Raw genomic sequence first — 15,665 nt, forward strand, 5'->3', positions numbered from 1 at the left:
GCGCAGTGCGCACTGTCTCCTCTCCTTTCTTTTATTTGCTTCCTTGTGAAATGGATCCAAAAAAGAAAATCACTTTTGCTTGAAATCAATGGAGTATTTTTCTGACATTTAATTCCAAAATGCAGCATCGGGAATAAAAGTTTAAAAATATGAAAAATAAATAACTAAATAAAGTAAGACAGAGTGGTAGCAAACTGTCCAGATTGATTTTATTCACACCCAAACACATTAGCGCCACTTTTACAGAGTTTGCCAGTGAAGCGCTATTTTTGTTGTCTCGGCTTTGTTTTCCCTGGGCTTGGAACTAGTGCACCAATCCTGGAGGTACTGCAATGTGAGGATTGAAAAACAAAATTTGTACTGCTTCTCTGTATCTAGGGATGTTGTCTTTTTTTACCATACTGCTTACGTTTTGTAAGGATATAAGCAATGGCCATTGAAATGGGTCCATTCAGGGCCCTGTTGTCATGTCCTTAACTTTTCAGGCAAAAGCACTCACTGATTTCTGAACAGTGAGTGTAAAAGCGTAAAGGTAACCAAGTTGTTCCTGCTTACATTTCACATGGTTTGCAAAATTTTGCATTCCCTTTGAGTGTTTGCTTTTTCCAGGATGCTGTCACTGTTTTTTTGTAGGCCACATATTGCTCTTGCCCAGTGCGTAATTTAAATTGAGCCGCATCCAGATGTTTATAGCTGGCAACAATTGGGTTGTAGTTGAAGGCAGTCTGAGTTTTTCTCAGTGGGGCAGTATGGTGTTCAGTGGGGTAGAGGATGTGGCACCAGGTTCAGCCTTAATAACCAGTCCGCCAGACCACTCTCCTGAGAGAGCACTATCTCATGCTAGACCTTAGAAGGCTTCGCAAGACATTAGAAGCCCCGGTGTCGTAGCACCAGCAGGTGGATCCTAGCATGACAAGTGTAGGTTAACCATCAAGGCATGTCCACCACTATTCATACTGAAGTTCACCTCCAGTCTTGTGGGAAGGCCTATGAAGCAGTACACCCTAGAACAGTGACCCTGTCACGGAGACCACAGGACCCTTGAGAAGGGCCAGCTCTAGGGCGGTGCAACCGGTGTGACCGCACCAGGTGCTCACTTTAGGTGGAGGCATCATTTTTGCAGGTATATTATGGTTTTAAAAGCGCTTGCTGCCTCCTTCCTGGCCTCCAGTAATTTTCAGTAACAATAAAAATGTCATGATGACTCTGGTGATTAATATTCTTCCTAGAGAGAGATCAGAATGTTGTCTAATGGAAGATTTGACTCATGGAAAGGTAGCTCAGAGGGTTAATGTACCTGCTGCAAAGAACATGTACCATGCAGATCACAAAGTGCACATAATGAAAATAGGCCAGTGGGCTACTGCTTTTGTCAGAGAGATCCTTTTGTTACTTGCAGTTTATAAGTTAAAATCCTAACATAGAACAGTGAGCTATTAACTGTCATCTACTCCGCAGCAACACAAGTCACATTTTTTATTAACTTTTGATACGTTTGAGCTACAAACAATTTATTAGTTTCAATGGTCAGATCATGCTGCAGATCTTGCATTATGAGGCAAATATGGCAGAACCATTATTATTTAGAAAACATTTGCAAACTAGTAATTTTAGCCATTCATGTTTGAACTGCTGTTTTGGAAAAGGGAGAAGTGCTGATGACAGAAACTCCATGGCTCGGAGACAAATGGCTTGTGCTTCCACATTTTATCGTATTTGGGGACATTCTGTGATTAGAAGCATATCCCACTTTGTGAACACATTTTACTGTCAATAACTCATTATAACCTTAAATAATCACGTGTATCCATTGCTTGATAAAACTGGGCAGTGAAACCAAACAAATACAAAAAATTGGGATGTTTGCGCATTCTGGCCACGCCTCTGGCTCTGCCCACTGATCCAATCCTTGGGTTATTCCCGCCCTCTGATTCTCCGCCCACACTTCCCCTTCTTTTTTCCCCCACTTCGACCACTGATATATCGTGTTGCTGGATAGTGGGAACACCACACCAGTAAAAAGTACCATACCTATGATATTATAAATTCCAATAAACTGTTGACTAGCAGGTAGCCCACTGTACAACCTGATTAATGAATCATTATCACACTGTTGTTAACAGGCACATTTTGTAAATGTAGGACCTACATTTACAAACGTTACTAAGGATTCTGTATGGTCCCGTTATTTGCCAACTGTGTCCACTGGTGGACTCGGGGCGGAGGAGGTCCATGCGGTAAGTCGTGAGGGGGTGACACCATGAGTTACCCGCACCGGGTGACACCAACCCTAGTGACGCCACTGTTTTTTTGTTTACTGTGTGATTCAGTATAGCTCAAACTAGTAAACGGCAGTACTGTGTTTTAAAAAGTTAATTTGCATTAAAATAAATATACTATTTTGCAATTTAGTCTCATTAACCAATTGATCGGTGTTTGGTTGGAGATGGATTTCCCTCGTCTGTTAAAAAATCCAAAGTGACAACTGGTTGGAGCATCTGCGGTGAAAAACCACACACCTGCAAGCGCAACAACTTTGTGGGCACAGGGTGCAATATTAGTCGGTGTGTTGAAGCTACGTCTTGTGCTCGAACAGAAACTAGCCTTGGTAGAGGTTTTCGGGAAAATCTAAATTACATGCTCTGCCAACTGTCTAATTCTGTAGAGTTTGTTTGTGGCCAAATGCGTATTTCTGGACAATGGAACGACAGTACTCCTTCTGATAAAAACAGAGAGTTAACTGAGATGGTTAACTGCAAACTCAGTTAGTGGAGGGTTTTTCAGAGCACAGGATGTCTGAACATATTATCGACAAGCATTTGGAAAGCTAAAAGGTCATCCCATATGCTGGTGCAGAGTTATTTGCTTGTTTGGCTTGTCACTTGTATGGCCAAAATTATTCAGAGGTGGCCTCCTGAACGTGCGCATGCATGCACACTGAAGAGTGGCCTTCTTGTATTTTTTTTTTAACCTTAAAAAAAATAACATTCCAAGATGGCACCCATGCCCGTGCATTCATGGACATCATCTTGGAATTGTTTAAAAACTATTCAGATATGGTCCTCTGGTGATGTTGTTATAAATGGCAGCTTGAGTACAGGGGTACAGCAAGTACTAGAAGAGAGCCACGACCCAGTAGTTTCAATAAAGAGAGGAAGGGGACAGGAAGAGGCAGTGGATAGCAGGTAAAATAATTAGAGAGAGAGAGGGATAGAGAATAGTCAGTCGGACCCTCTAGAGCAAGTCCTTACCACAGCAGAAGAAGATTACAACTCATCTAATCAAAACATGATGAGACTGAAATGCTCCTTGGTTGGGACCAACAGAAGAAGACAGGGGGATGCCATTAAAACAGCAATGGGGAACTGAGATAGAAAAGAAAGCCATTGATTCGTGAGAAAAGGTCAAACTCAAAGTTCACTCTAAGTCTATTTCGGTTTCAATAGGTTGTTTTCCATGGAACAGCTAAAGTTGTCTGTTGGCAAGACCTTAAAGTGGGAGTTACTAACCGAAATACCACAACCTAGAATAGAGGAAAGTGAGCGGAGGGCCGCAAATGCCGCTATTCCTGTCAACCATTCACAGGAAAGGGATTGAGAGATCTAATGAATTGCAGTATGACGATTTGGCTGTTTCATCACTAGTGATTTTTCTCTTTATGACATATTAAAATGTCAATGAAAAGATGTAAAAACCTGCCACTAGCATTGGCCAGGGCAGTCATCCTCTGGGTGCTGTCTTGGTATGCTTTCTGGAATCTTGCCTAACCCTCTGAAAAGGACCCGTGCATTCCCTTTACTTTCCGGTCCAGCCCATGATGGAGTTGGTATTTACTGCATTCGGATTTGTAGTTTGTAATCTATTTTAATGAAATAATTGAAGGTGTCAGTCTTATTTCACAGAAGGGAGGTCTTGTATTTGGCAACAAACTTTTTCTTTATTTTCTACTTCACTCCAACTGTAGTGGAAGTTGGACTTTGAAAATGTTGCCCGTGTTTTGCAATGCAAAGTAAATGCCTCACTTTTTGGTAAAAATGCAGATAGAGATCATCAAGTTCTCAGTTGCCTTCATTTATCATGTGTGCCCTTGTGCAGGGTGTGTCCACAGTCCTGCAGTTTGCCTGAAACTTGTCAGTTGTAAGGCTGTGGTCATATAGACAGCTGACAGAGATGGCTGTGTAATTGAAAAGCAAGGCAATCCTGCACCTTTGGAGCCTGTGGAATTGGATGTCAGAGTAGGGTCTTCAGATCAAGGGAACTGTTGCCTACTTCAGCTGGTAGCAGATACATGTTTAGAAGTAAATTGACTTATTTAAGTTCACTGCAGTGTGAGAGTTTTTTCCAACAATTACTTTACAGAGATTTTGATCATTCCTTCAGCATTTTGGAACAATTACATTGTGGTTTCTTGAAACATGGCTCTCGTGGAACAAAAATGGAAAATACCATTTCCAGAGCAGGCTCTTGAAGTTTTGGTCAAAGAGGAAATCCCACAGAATGAGACACTCTTATGAGATACTCTTCAGCACTGGTACCTGTGAGCTTCAGTCTTAGTCAAGAACATACTGTAATAGTAAACAGTGTTAATGGCCACGCAGTGTCATAAAAAAGCATGCCTCCTTGGGCATCAAAAAGGTGGTATGGTATATGAAGGCGAGGGTCTGACCTTTAGTCATCGAAATGTCGAATCTTATTCAAATGATGGCTCTGGCAAGCCTTGAAGCAGTTGGTGTTCTTGACCCACAGGATGTCATTCATGATATCAGCAGATGAGATGCCAGGCAGGATGCTAATAAGGATGCCAAGGCATGCCAGGCTGAATGCTTGTCGGGATTCCATACAGGAAACCAGCCAGAATGCGGGACATCATGCCATCCTGGATTTATCACGTGATTTCGCACTATACACAATTACGATGCCGAATAGTTGCCAGTCAGGCTGCCACGACATCACACCAAATACTAACCTTAAAGAAAATCAAAAAATTCATGATAATGTTTTGCCTAATAGCAGGAAGTCATGCATCGAACAACTGCAGCACGCTAACCTTACTTGACCTCACAGATTACAGAAGTCATTTTCTACACTTTATTGCTTTCAATATATTTGAACCTCATTGTTTTGTTACTTTTTCACATTACAGACTTTCAGCCTAATACTGTGGAATAAGACGTGCACGTAATGCGTCGTTTATGCATTGAATACCTTTAGGGCTTAATTCTTAGAACAGAATCCTGCTATAAGTCAATGATAAGACTTGTTGTAAATGTTCGCAGTGTGTTGGAGCTCGAACATGAAGGTGCAACACCACAGCAGCATCCAGATGTTGAGAGGAGTATTGATGTTGTAAGTGATCAGTTTGGCTTGGGAGAGAATGAGAAGTTGGTCAAGAATACCAGTGAGCATTGGATATTCACCTTTGGGTTCACAGCTATGAAGGAGTTGCTAAGAAAGCATGTCTTCCACCACAGACAATCAATCATTATCGCATGAACTAAGACAGGTTGAGAAGGCTATTGACTGCCTCTCTTCATCAGTTGAGAAGGGTGCTGCCACCATTGTTACCATTCTGTGTGAGACTGGGTCTGACAGGAGCGCCCTGGAGGAATTTTAAAAGCAGACACTACATGCTGAAGAAACTCGACAGAGCAATACTGATTAATCTACTGCTGTGAAATAACATTGCACCCTGATGACAATACCAACCCGCTCTCCTGATGCTAAGTCATCTGTGTCCATGGTGAAGGAAAAAAAAAACAACTGTGTGTGAGGGGCAGTTCCCAAAGAATTGGCATGTGATCAGTGAAGACGTGGAGACGTGTCCTAAAGTGTTTTTAGTCAAAATTCATCCCGCACTGGATTCGATTTTACATGCTGGTCTCATTTTGTAAGTAAACATCTAGCTCAAGAAACCACCAACTACATTTGCACATATGTTTAGTATCACAAATCATGGTGTGACAAACACTGACCGTAAAAAAATCTTTTAAGGCGGTTGTTTGTTCAAAAGAATGTTTTTACACAAACGTGTGAGGACAGTGAGTTGTCAATGAGAAAGGTAAAATATATTAATTACATCCTCACTTTGATGTACATCGAAATGGTGCTCCTTGGTCATAAAAGTACATATTGTGCTGCAAACTTGTATGAAAATGGAACTTTACAAGTAAATGAAACCAATCATTCAACACAGTGATGAAAAACAAAACCTTAAGCAAAATATTTTCGAATATTTATTAGACACTTTGATCTCAAATTTCCATTTTCATCTGTGCAGTCGTGTTAGGATGTCAAGTGAATTATCTACTTTGGCATGCAGGGCATCAAGGAGCCATTCTGGTGTATGCTTCAGGGGCATAGGGACATAGGTCAATAATATGTGAAAGTTGCCTTGTGGGCTCAGTTGAGCAGTCTATAAAAGGACGTGTGTGCCTTGTTCTGGGTAAGGCGTTTAGCATGCATTGTTTAGTTCAACGGTGTCAATTGAGAGGTCACCCCAGATAAGCAGGATCCCTATCAGGTTATTTGTATTAACACTTGGTGAGTGCCATATTCAACCCGTGGTTAACTCCAAGTTCCGTACTCCCTCCGTGGCATGTTTGTTGGCAGCTTTGTCACTCCAGATGTTGTAATCTCCTAGTAGTTGTATTGTCTGGGGAAGTGATGGGAGGTGTGATCAAGAACTAAAGGTGCAAGAAAATTGAAAGTGGGGAAGGACAAGGATTATAAGGGTGACTTGGTTTGGAGGTTATATTACAGGGAGAAGGTGAATATCGCCTGGTGTAAAAAGAAAAGATATAGGGGACACACCCTCCATAGACATATAGCCCCCACCTTCAGAATATATGTTGCGGCAAATTAATGTGGATCGTTTTCAGGCTGCCGTAAAGAGTTCATAAAATTAAGGACTAATTAAAAAGACACAAATGTGAATAACTTAGTAGCAAATTGAAAAAATGCCACAGCTACGCTTTTAAATATATCCAGTTCAGTTCCCTCGTGTAACCTCTTTCTCCATCTTCAGGTATGCCAAATGGCTATATTTTGTTGGAGGGGGTGATTACATGTCAGAAGAAATTGATTGTGTAAAACTAAGCATAGTTTGTAGATGTTGATGGGTAGTCAAGATGGCCCAGGCAGCTAATGCTGCCTGAGACATCTGCTTCTTTCTGTAATTCACAAATTCGATTCCCAGCGAGGCAAAATGATATTGAGGGTGTTGGATTCTAGGCTGAGAAGTCCTGGAGGGGTTAGAGAGAGCATACATTATACGCTGTATCAAATAAACGTGTTATCAAACTTCCGGCACATGCCTTGTTGTGCCGAGAAGATGTCTTCTTATATACATCCAAGCCTGATTTCAGCACCTATTTCACAGCATGGTCACTTGCTTGTTTATAGTGTCTCGAATCAAGCTTGAAGCAAAACTTGAACTCTCTTTTACACCCAACAGCCGTCAACACAGCAAAATGTGAGAAGCTACAGAAAGAGAAGGAAGAACTGGAAAGGAGGTTTGAAGATGAAGTGAGAAAGCTCCAGTGCCAGCAGCAGTCAGAGCTCCGCGCCCTGGAGGAGCGGCTCCAGCTCCAGTACCAAACAGAAATAGAGCGCCTACAGCGAGATCACGCCGCTGAGTTTGCAAGGATCAAATCTCTGCATCAGGAACAGGTTAGGACCAAGGCCTGCATGATCAGTAAAAGCATGCACCCTTTACAGTATTCACACAAAATCACAATGTGCAAGAGGGATTGGTTATTATGTTGAGAGATCTGTAGAGAAGATAAGACAAATATGAAATTGAAATCACCCAGAGATATTGCCTTATCCTCTCCATAGAATGGAGTTTTAATTTCAAATCTTGCTCCAGGATGTTGCCAGAAATAGTAAGTATGTGTTTTTATTTACCCAAGTCGGTCAAGGGTCAATAAATAATTCATAGGTTCTCCCTCATGGGATTTCCCTTGATAATCATAAGCACTGAACATTATGGAGGAGCTTGGAATCACACTGACGATAGTGGCTCAATTGCAGAGTACACTCACAGGTCAGTTTACAGTATTTTCTAATTTTATTCAAACTATGAACAGTTAAAGTTCAATTAGAAATACTATTGACACTTCATTAAAATTCTACTCAGCAGAAGTTGCACTGTAAGCTCATCATAAAATATTTTAATGTCCCTCAGTACAACAACAAACACGCCACTTTAATCTGTAGTACTCAGTTATTTTAATTCTGGCACAACAAATCTCCACTTTGCACATGCCACTCTAGATCACAAAAGACATTGGTCTTACATCAATTTCCAAAGAAATGCAAGTTTGATTCAGTTCTCAAAATGCACCCGTTTGGGGATAAAATAGGTAGCTGTGTTATTTAACCTTACACTATGGATTACCGTTCAGTTCACCTCGGGTAACCAATTTTTCAAATCATATCACTTTGCAATGTTGCTTCTTATTACATAACATATTGCCAAAAACATTGATGTAATTGACATTGAAAACGTAGGCAGCTAGGAAGTTCGAAACATGGGAAGGTTTTGCACTCACTTCAAATAAACACGGAGAATCAGCTGTCACTCAATTTCTCATTTACAGGCTCTAGACAAGTAAGGACTTCTCTGGATCAGACCTCTTCACTGCGCAAAACCTTTGCCACACCCCAAATAACGTCTGGGGTACCTGAGTTAGCGCTAGTAGCCTGGAACCACCAACAGGTTAGCCCCCCTTCCAGCCAGGCTTATCCCCTAGTTAGCCACTTCTCAAAAGAATGGTGATCAGATGCCCTCACACCCTCCTGGATTGCATTGTCTGTATGGTCACAGGGCAAGAAAGTCACTGGCGACTACTCCCTTCCACCACTGCTCTCGCTTTCTCAATGATTGCCCCTTCATGTCTGCATGATTACATCATGCAAACATGATACAGGTAGATTCCATGAATTTCATATAAATCAGAACTTAACAGGTTTAGCAACTGCACGCCATTCCTGATGGTATCTGGGGATGCCACCTTCAGGAGAGTTTGTAACGTCCAGTTGAGCTTCTTCAATGACTTGTTTACGCTGTCAGGCCTAGTCGTTCCTGGCCATTGACAGCATGGGATGCCCTCAGACGATAGCTACAAGATCTCTGGCACACCCGCCTTTTCCAAGTATCATGTCTTTGCCCTCCAACATCGATTAAGAGCATGTCGAACTCGGACATTTGCCTCACCTCCAATGCCATGGTCAGATGCCCTGGCACACTCCCTGACTCATGCCACCTATGCATACAAAATGATGCTGCATTCCTACCCACATTTTGAGATGGCTGCCATGGAATCTCTTCACCGCCCTGTTGACTACTGAGTCTCCACACCAGCATATCTTCACTGCCCTTCCCGTCAAGGACCTGTTGGAAAATTACTAAGATGTAAGGATGATGCCTACTAGAATGAAGCAACTGCTAGTAGGAAGTGTGGTGTGCGGCATTAATCCTAAGGCTTACATAAAAAATGTAGTCTGACGTTGCACTTGAAACATCTGGAGTTCTATCTCTAGATGCGCTTAAGTCTCTGGTACTCTTTCCATGCCTGCTACAGTTGTAGGTATGCCAGTCCTGGAGGATTGCAATTTCAAACGCTCAGAATTGCCTAGTGACCCTAATGCCCACTGGCATATACATATAGACAACACTTGTGACAGTGGTGCACCATTTGCATACCCTAGAAACTTGGGGTGGTCACCAAGTGGTCTGTCCCATGGGCAATCCCTGCCTAGTGCCATGGGACAGACCATATAAACGTACATAGATTCCTTTGCCTTCCGTATCTGTTTTAGACCTCTTGACTAACATACATAGCCAATGTAGGCCCAGAAACACATGCTTGCCACTTAATACCCACATACTTGCCCATCTACAACTTCTCCACTTACTGAGAGACCCTGAATGCTTCAAAGAAAGGCAGGGCATATGCTAAACTGAACAGAAAGACCTCGAATGAGGAGCAAACCTTTGGCTACATCCTTAGCCGCTGTGCAAGTCTGCCTAAGTTAAAGGGTGGGTGTACCCCTTTAAGTTCCTTAAGGCCAGCAAAAAAAGGCAATGGCTGAGAGTTGTTGCTTTACAGATGCCACCAACTTACTCACCTCCCTTTGCATCCTTGCAAATGTCAGATTGCTAGCAGCTTGAAGCATAACCTCTTTACTATACTTTAGGAGGAAAGCCTGGTATGTCAGACAGGTGATCTTCTAGGCTCTCTCTCTTCTGGGAGCCAGTGCTGATGTGATTAGTTCTGGTGTAATGGGGCACCAAAAGTTCATTGACTTAAAAGAAAAAGTGTCATCTCCATGTCCTATTCTGCGAGTTCTGAAATCCATCAACTTAAAATGTGACAAAGCATCAACTACTGTGTTATTCACTCCTTGTGCCTGCCAAGACGTAAAATGCACATTCTCCACTAAACAGAGAGAAATCCATGCTTTAAGCAGATCCAAGATAATGGGGCATTGTGTCCTCTTGTAATTGATGGCCGATGAGGCTGATATATTATTAGACCAATATATGATTCTCCTTCCTGAGAGGTGTGCTCCCCAAATGAGTAATGCTACAATAATAGGAAAAGGCTTCAGGAAAGTCAAATTCATGGTCAAAACCCTCTGAGACCAATCCTCTGTCCAGTGTTGCATATACCATTGATTGACCAGTATGGTTCCAAAGCCCACACGCCCATAAGCATCTGAGTACAGAACCAACTCTCTGCTGTTTAGTGCCATTTTTGGCCATATAATTGAACCATTAAAGAGCTGCATAAATGGTTCTCAAGTTTGTGGGCCCTCTCTGGCCTCCCCGGACAGCCACGTTTGGTGATGCTTGGCCTTAAAGCTGGACATGGCTTTGGTGATTTTCCTAGAGAACACCCTTTCCATGGATGTGACTCTGAGAGCAAGTTTGAGCTGACCAACCAGCACCTACAACTGATGGAGAGTCACCTTGGGAGACCAAAGGCAAACGGACATGGATGCCCGAAATTATTTTACCTTGGTTGGTGGGAGCCTATACAACCACTTGTGAGAATCGATTTAAGGGCTAGCAGTAACAGTTTGAACTTCGGTTTTCTCCATGGCCGGGGACACACCAGCTGTGCTCAATAACTCTCAAAAGCCTTACAGAGCATGTCTGCAGGCTTAGGAGCATGAAGGTCCCAAAAACAAGAAGTAATTCAAGTAGTGGCCTATGTTCTGTAACCCAATAAGACCATGTACGGCCAATTTTAGGAACCAACTGAATGTCTCCAAGTGCACTAAGACAACAGTGCAACCCAAGGGCATGCATACATAATACGTGACCTAAAATGTGAGTCTCAACAGTTGAAAAATCATGCGGTGAACCGGGAGAGGCCTGAACGCTGACTGGATGTCAGACGTGTCATTAACGCCCTTCTTCCAGGGCCCACAGCTTGCTCAGGCCTTGTTAAATTACATTTGATGAACGGCCCTAATACTGCATTCTAACCCATCCTTTACCAACCACCAAGCTGGGGATATCAAAGTATGAATTAACCTGTATTTGCCTTTCTCCTAGTTAGGGACTAGTCTGAGTGGAGAACTAACCAAACTCTACAGCCACAGAGTGAAAGAATAGCCTGCGGCCCTGCCAGCACCCTTTTCTGCATCTTCGCTCTGGCAATAGCTGGCTGGGCGAGGAATGATTTCTGATTTCAGGGAGTAAAAGTAGTGTATGCTACTAGGCAGATATATGAAAGCTGCCCCTAAACCCAAAGTACAGGATATCCGCATTATAGCTTTGTCATCCTTACCAAGGCGATGAGCCAGGATGTGCAGACAGATGGGAGATATGGCTTAGGCTAAAGGTGATAGTGTGCCAATGGGCATTTGCTGCATGGTCTTTCAACTTCCTATGTTTCTTAAAACATTTTGCTTCTTGATGTCCCTGAACGACACAGAAGGAGCAGATTTGGTTTCATTTACAGGTGTATCCCTTTGCACATTCTTTCTGGTTGAATTGCCAGTAGGCATTCTTCTTGTCCCCTCGAGTTATTAAAATTCAGTTACCTGATTGCCGCGTCTCTCCTCAGCCTCACCCATATCGTCCTTCTGCTCTGGCCGGAAAAAGGAAGCATCCAGGCTCGCCTGAGCCAATTGCAGCATTGTGATTCGTCTGAGCGCCTGCGGTTTGGCACACAGACGGGAATGGGAGCCTGGGCATGTTCTCCACCCAGGTTGTAATGCAGCCTGTGTGGAGAACATGCAAAGTGGGCATGGCGGTTTGTCCAGGCCACGCCTCCTCTCTCGTCACTGTCACTGGAACCTTCTAGTACATTTGAGGCATCTCTCACATGTACCCGGAGGTAATGAACTGCGGTATCTCGGCTTCCAAGGGTCAGACTCTCTGACTTCTTTAATTGTTGATGTCTTGACGTGCAGATATGTGGCCCTTTGCACCGGCCTGGCTAGCAGAGAAAAGAATAATCAGCCTACTCATATGAAACTAAAGTTGTTTTCTTGTTTCCCTTTTAGGCCATCCTTTGGAAAGTGGCCAATTTGATTAAACAGAGCTTTGTGTCATTTGGTCATTGAACATGTTCTAATTCAGCGTAAAGAAAGTGGAGAAAAACAGACTGGTCAGGGTCCACTATGCCTCGAAATGAAAACTAAACTTTAGGATGATCTTATCAATTTTCGGCAGATGGCTACTTCTTGTGATGCACCTCTTTAACAAGAGTCACAAACAAAAAAATGCCAAAATTGCATATCCTTGTGTCGTGTAGTTCCTACCAACCCGTAGGACCTGCGCTTTTGTTGGACAACATAAACTTTGGGTGAGGTGCCTAGACTGTTTCCAGGCACCCCAGCAGGATATCTTGGCCTAGAGAACAGCTAGCTCAAAGTGCCAGCATAGGCCCCCCCTAACCTTACCAGGGAGCGAATTGCGTCTGGCAACCACTGAACATGACAACCCTGACCCCCCCAGAGATCGCGGAAATAGATCAGAACCTTTCACTCAGTCACTTGTGCGTATTTGTGCTCAGAGAAATATATATAGAATACACAGTGGGACGTTTTTAATATGTTTTTTGAACCAACCTTATTCTTGTATAGAATACATGTGCTGCGATAATCAGTAGACAGAAGCAGATGAAAGTGATTACAAGTACCAAAAGCATAAATAGTAGATATAGTTCTACCATGGTGCTAAAATACTGTATATAGGCAGTCCTATAAACAAGGCAGTGATCAGGCGTACTCCTACTATGCAATCCCTACTCTACGTGTACCTTGGGTGTGTGTAGGTGTGAAGCCAAGAATCCTCCCAAGCTCATTCCCATTCGCAAGAGAATGTAGGAGTCCGTCTTGGTCATGAACTGAAACCCCTCACGGAGATGTAAGACCACTGCGTGGTGAAGTCTCAGCATGCAGGGACCCTCGGTGTCACCTAAAGTGCCTCCTATGCTAGTCAATGGGGATGCTCATTATTTATAATAGAAAGCAGCCTTGCGATGTATGTGCAGATTAGCAATGGTATGGATATGTAGATAGTTCTGTCGCCCCGTGGATGAAAAAAGAATGACTTTTGAGCCTAGTGCATAAGAGGCCTTGTACATGATGTTTGGGGCAACGTGATAATGTTGTGCGAAGCTACATGTGTAAACAAAGTAGTTTCAGAGGTACTAATTCAACGCAAATATGCACAAAAGTTCACGTCAGAAATGTTATTGTGAAAAAGAGGACAATGTAAGAAATAAGCAGCTTGACTACATGGGCCTAACCCGGGAACATAACACTTGAATGAGAAGCATTGAGCCTCTCAGCCTTCAGAACAGTTTTCAAGTCTGCAAGCCGTGGAAGATCCTACATGCCTTTACTCTCCTGGTATTCTATGCCGTAAGGCTTATTCTGATAACCGGTGCCTGGGCTTCCCAACTCTGGCACTTGAATGTAGGAAGGAACAGGATCACTGAACCTCTTCATCGAGTAGAAGGTCCTGGCGTGAAAGAGGAAGGTTATCTACCCCTCCTTACTGCCTTCCTTTTTAATTCCTTCTCTTTCACCATCTTCATTGAAGGACGTGTGTGCACATCAGATTAGTTGCACCAGAATACAATAGAATATGTTATCACATTTGTAAAGCACTAATAGAACATCATTACTTTTCTGGTGTTATCAGATAATGGAAAAAGAAGACATGCACTTTAAGACAGAGAAACTGCAGGATAACAACAACAAATATGGTTAGCAATAAAAGTAAATATAATGCATAATAGCAACCACCTCATAATAAATAGATTTTTATGAACTATACATAACTTCCACATGATACCGGGGTCGTCAGTTGATTTAGCTTGTTGGTAAATTGTTTTTTTTGCTTACATTTTTGTATTGAATTTCATAATTTTTTGATACAATTAAATAAGCATCTGCTCAAGTCGCATGTTTGCAAAGACAAATAGCATAGACGGACTGCATATTGGGGGCATGCGTGCCTTACTTGTTTGTGCATCACATTATATGTATTGTGTGTGTTAATGTTTTAAGTAACGGGGAATGTATTAACTGGGGCAGAGTTGTGGTGTACCACTTGGACTCATGCGATAGTTGTTTTCCCTGCGATGCGCGCTGTGATTGGAGTCGCGTCTCGTCTGCCTGCCGTTGGTACGAAATGCTGGCAGCAACTGAGTGGATAGATATAATATATCTGGTTGTGTACGTGAGATGCTTAGCCAACGGCGCAACATAACTCACCATATTGCGAGGTAGCGAGCAATGCCCGATATAACATGCGTAAAACCAAAGGGCCTTGCCAGTCATCTACGTCATAAGGGGGTCCCGGATGACTCCAGGTCATCTTGCCGATGGCTCCGAAGATCTAGCTGTATCGTGTCCCATGCCACTGCCAGCGGGAGCATCCGTAAGCCCAGCTCGTCTTCTCGGCGCAGTGCTACGCTCTCTGCCTGTGCCCAGCACGTCAGTGACTGGAGCCAGGCTTTTGTATTCAGCGGCTCCAACGATTTCCAGCGCCTAGTAATTAAGCGTTTGGCTACAATGAGCCCAAGGTCTATAAATCAGGACGTTACTTCCCAGGAGTACTCTACTGTGCGACCCGTGCATTCGGCTAAGTGTGTTGTAACCGCTCTCTAATAGGGGGGGAGAGTTGCGCAGGCCCACAGCGTGTGCAGAAGGGCTTGCATCTAGCAATTTACATCTTGGGCATGCGGCATCTGCCCAATTAAAGTATCTGTTGAACTTGGCTGGTGTCATACATGCTCTCTGAAGGATGCAGTATTGTATTAAACAGAACCAGGCATTCCTCATGATATGTGTAGGTCTTTATAAGATGTCCGACCACTTGCGGTCAGTGCATTGTCTCTGTAGGTCTGTGTCCCAGCGCTGCCTGAGTGACGCCAGTGGCTGTGCCGAGTGTGTTCGCAGGTACGCAACGAACCATTTGGTAAGGTGTCTGCCAGTGCCCAGCTCGTGGATATATTGAACATTGAGATGAGTCATGGGTTCAAGAGCAATGTCTCCCCACAGGACTCGCAGTGCCCTCATTAGTGTAGCGGATAACAGGAATTGGCCCTGCGGCAGGCCACTGTCTTCAGCCAGTGTGTGGAATGGCACTAAATGCTGGTCTTGATGCAGGTCTCCCAGGGTCTGCAACCCCA

The 15,665-nt window shown here is 43.3% G+C and overlaps 1 protein-coding gene across 1 annotated transcript in view; it reads left to right on the plus strand.

Annotated features, from left to right (window-relative positions):
* Positions 1-15,665, plus strand: part of MTUS2 (microtubule associated scaffold protein 2) — a 1,510,781-nt gene that overhangs the window by 1,410,636 nt on the left and 84,480 nt on the right. The window contains exon 11 of the mRNA XM_085621650.1: positions 7,454-7,668. Within this exon, the coding sequence (XP_085477776.1) occupies positions 7,454-7,668 (215 nt within the window). The remainder of the gene's footprint in view (positions 1-7,453; positions 7,669-15,665) is intronic.

Source organism: Triturus cristatus, chromosome 8, assembly GCF_964204655.1.
Source record: "Triturus cristatus chromosome 8, aTriCri1.1, whole genome shotgun sequence".
Taxonomy (NCBI): domain Eukaryota; kingdom Metazoa; phylum Chordata; class Amphibia; order Caudata; family Salamandridae; genus Triturus; species Triturus cristatus.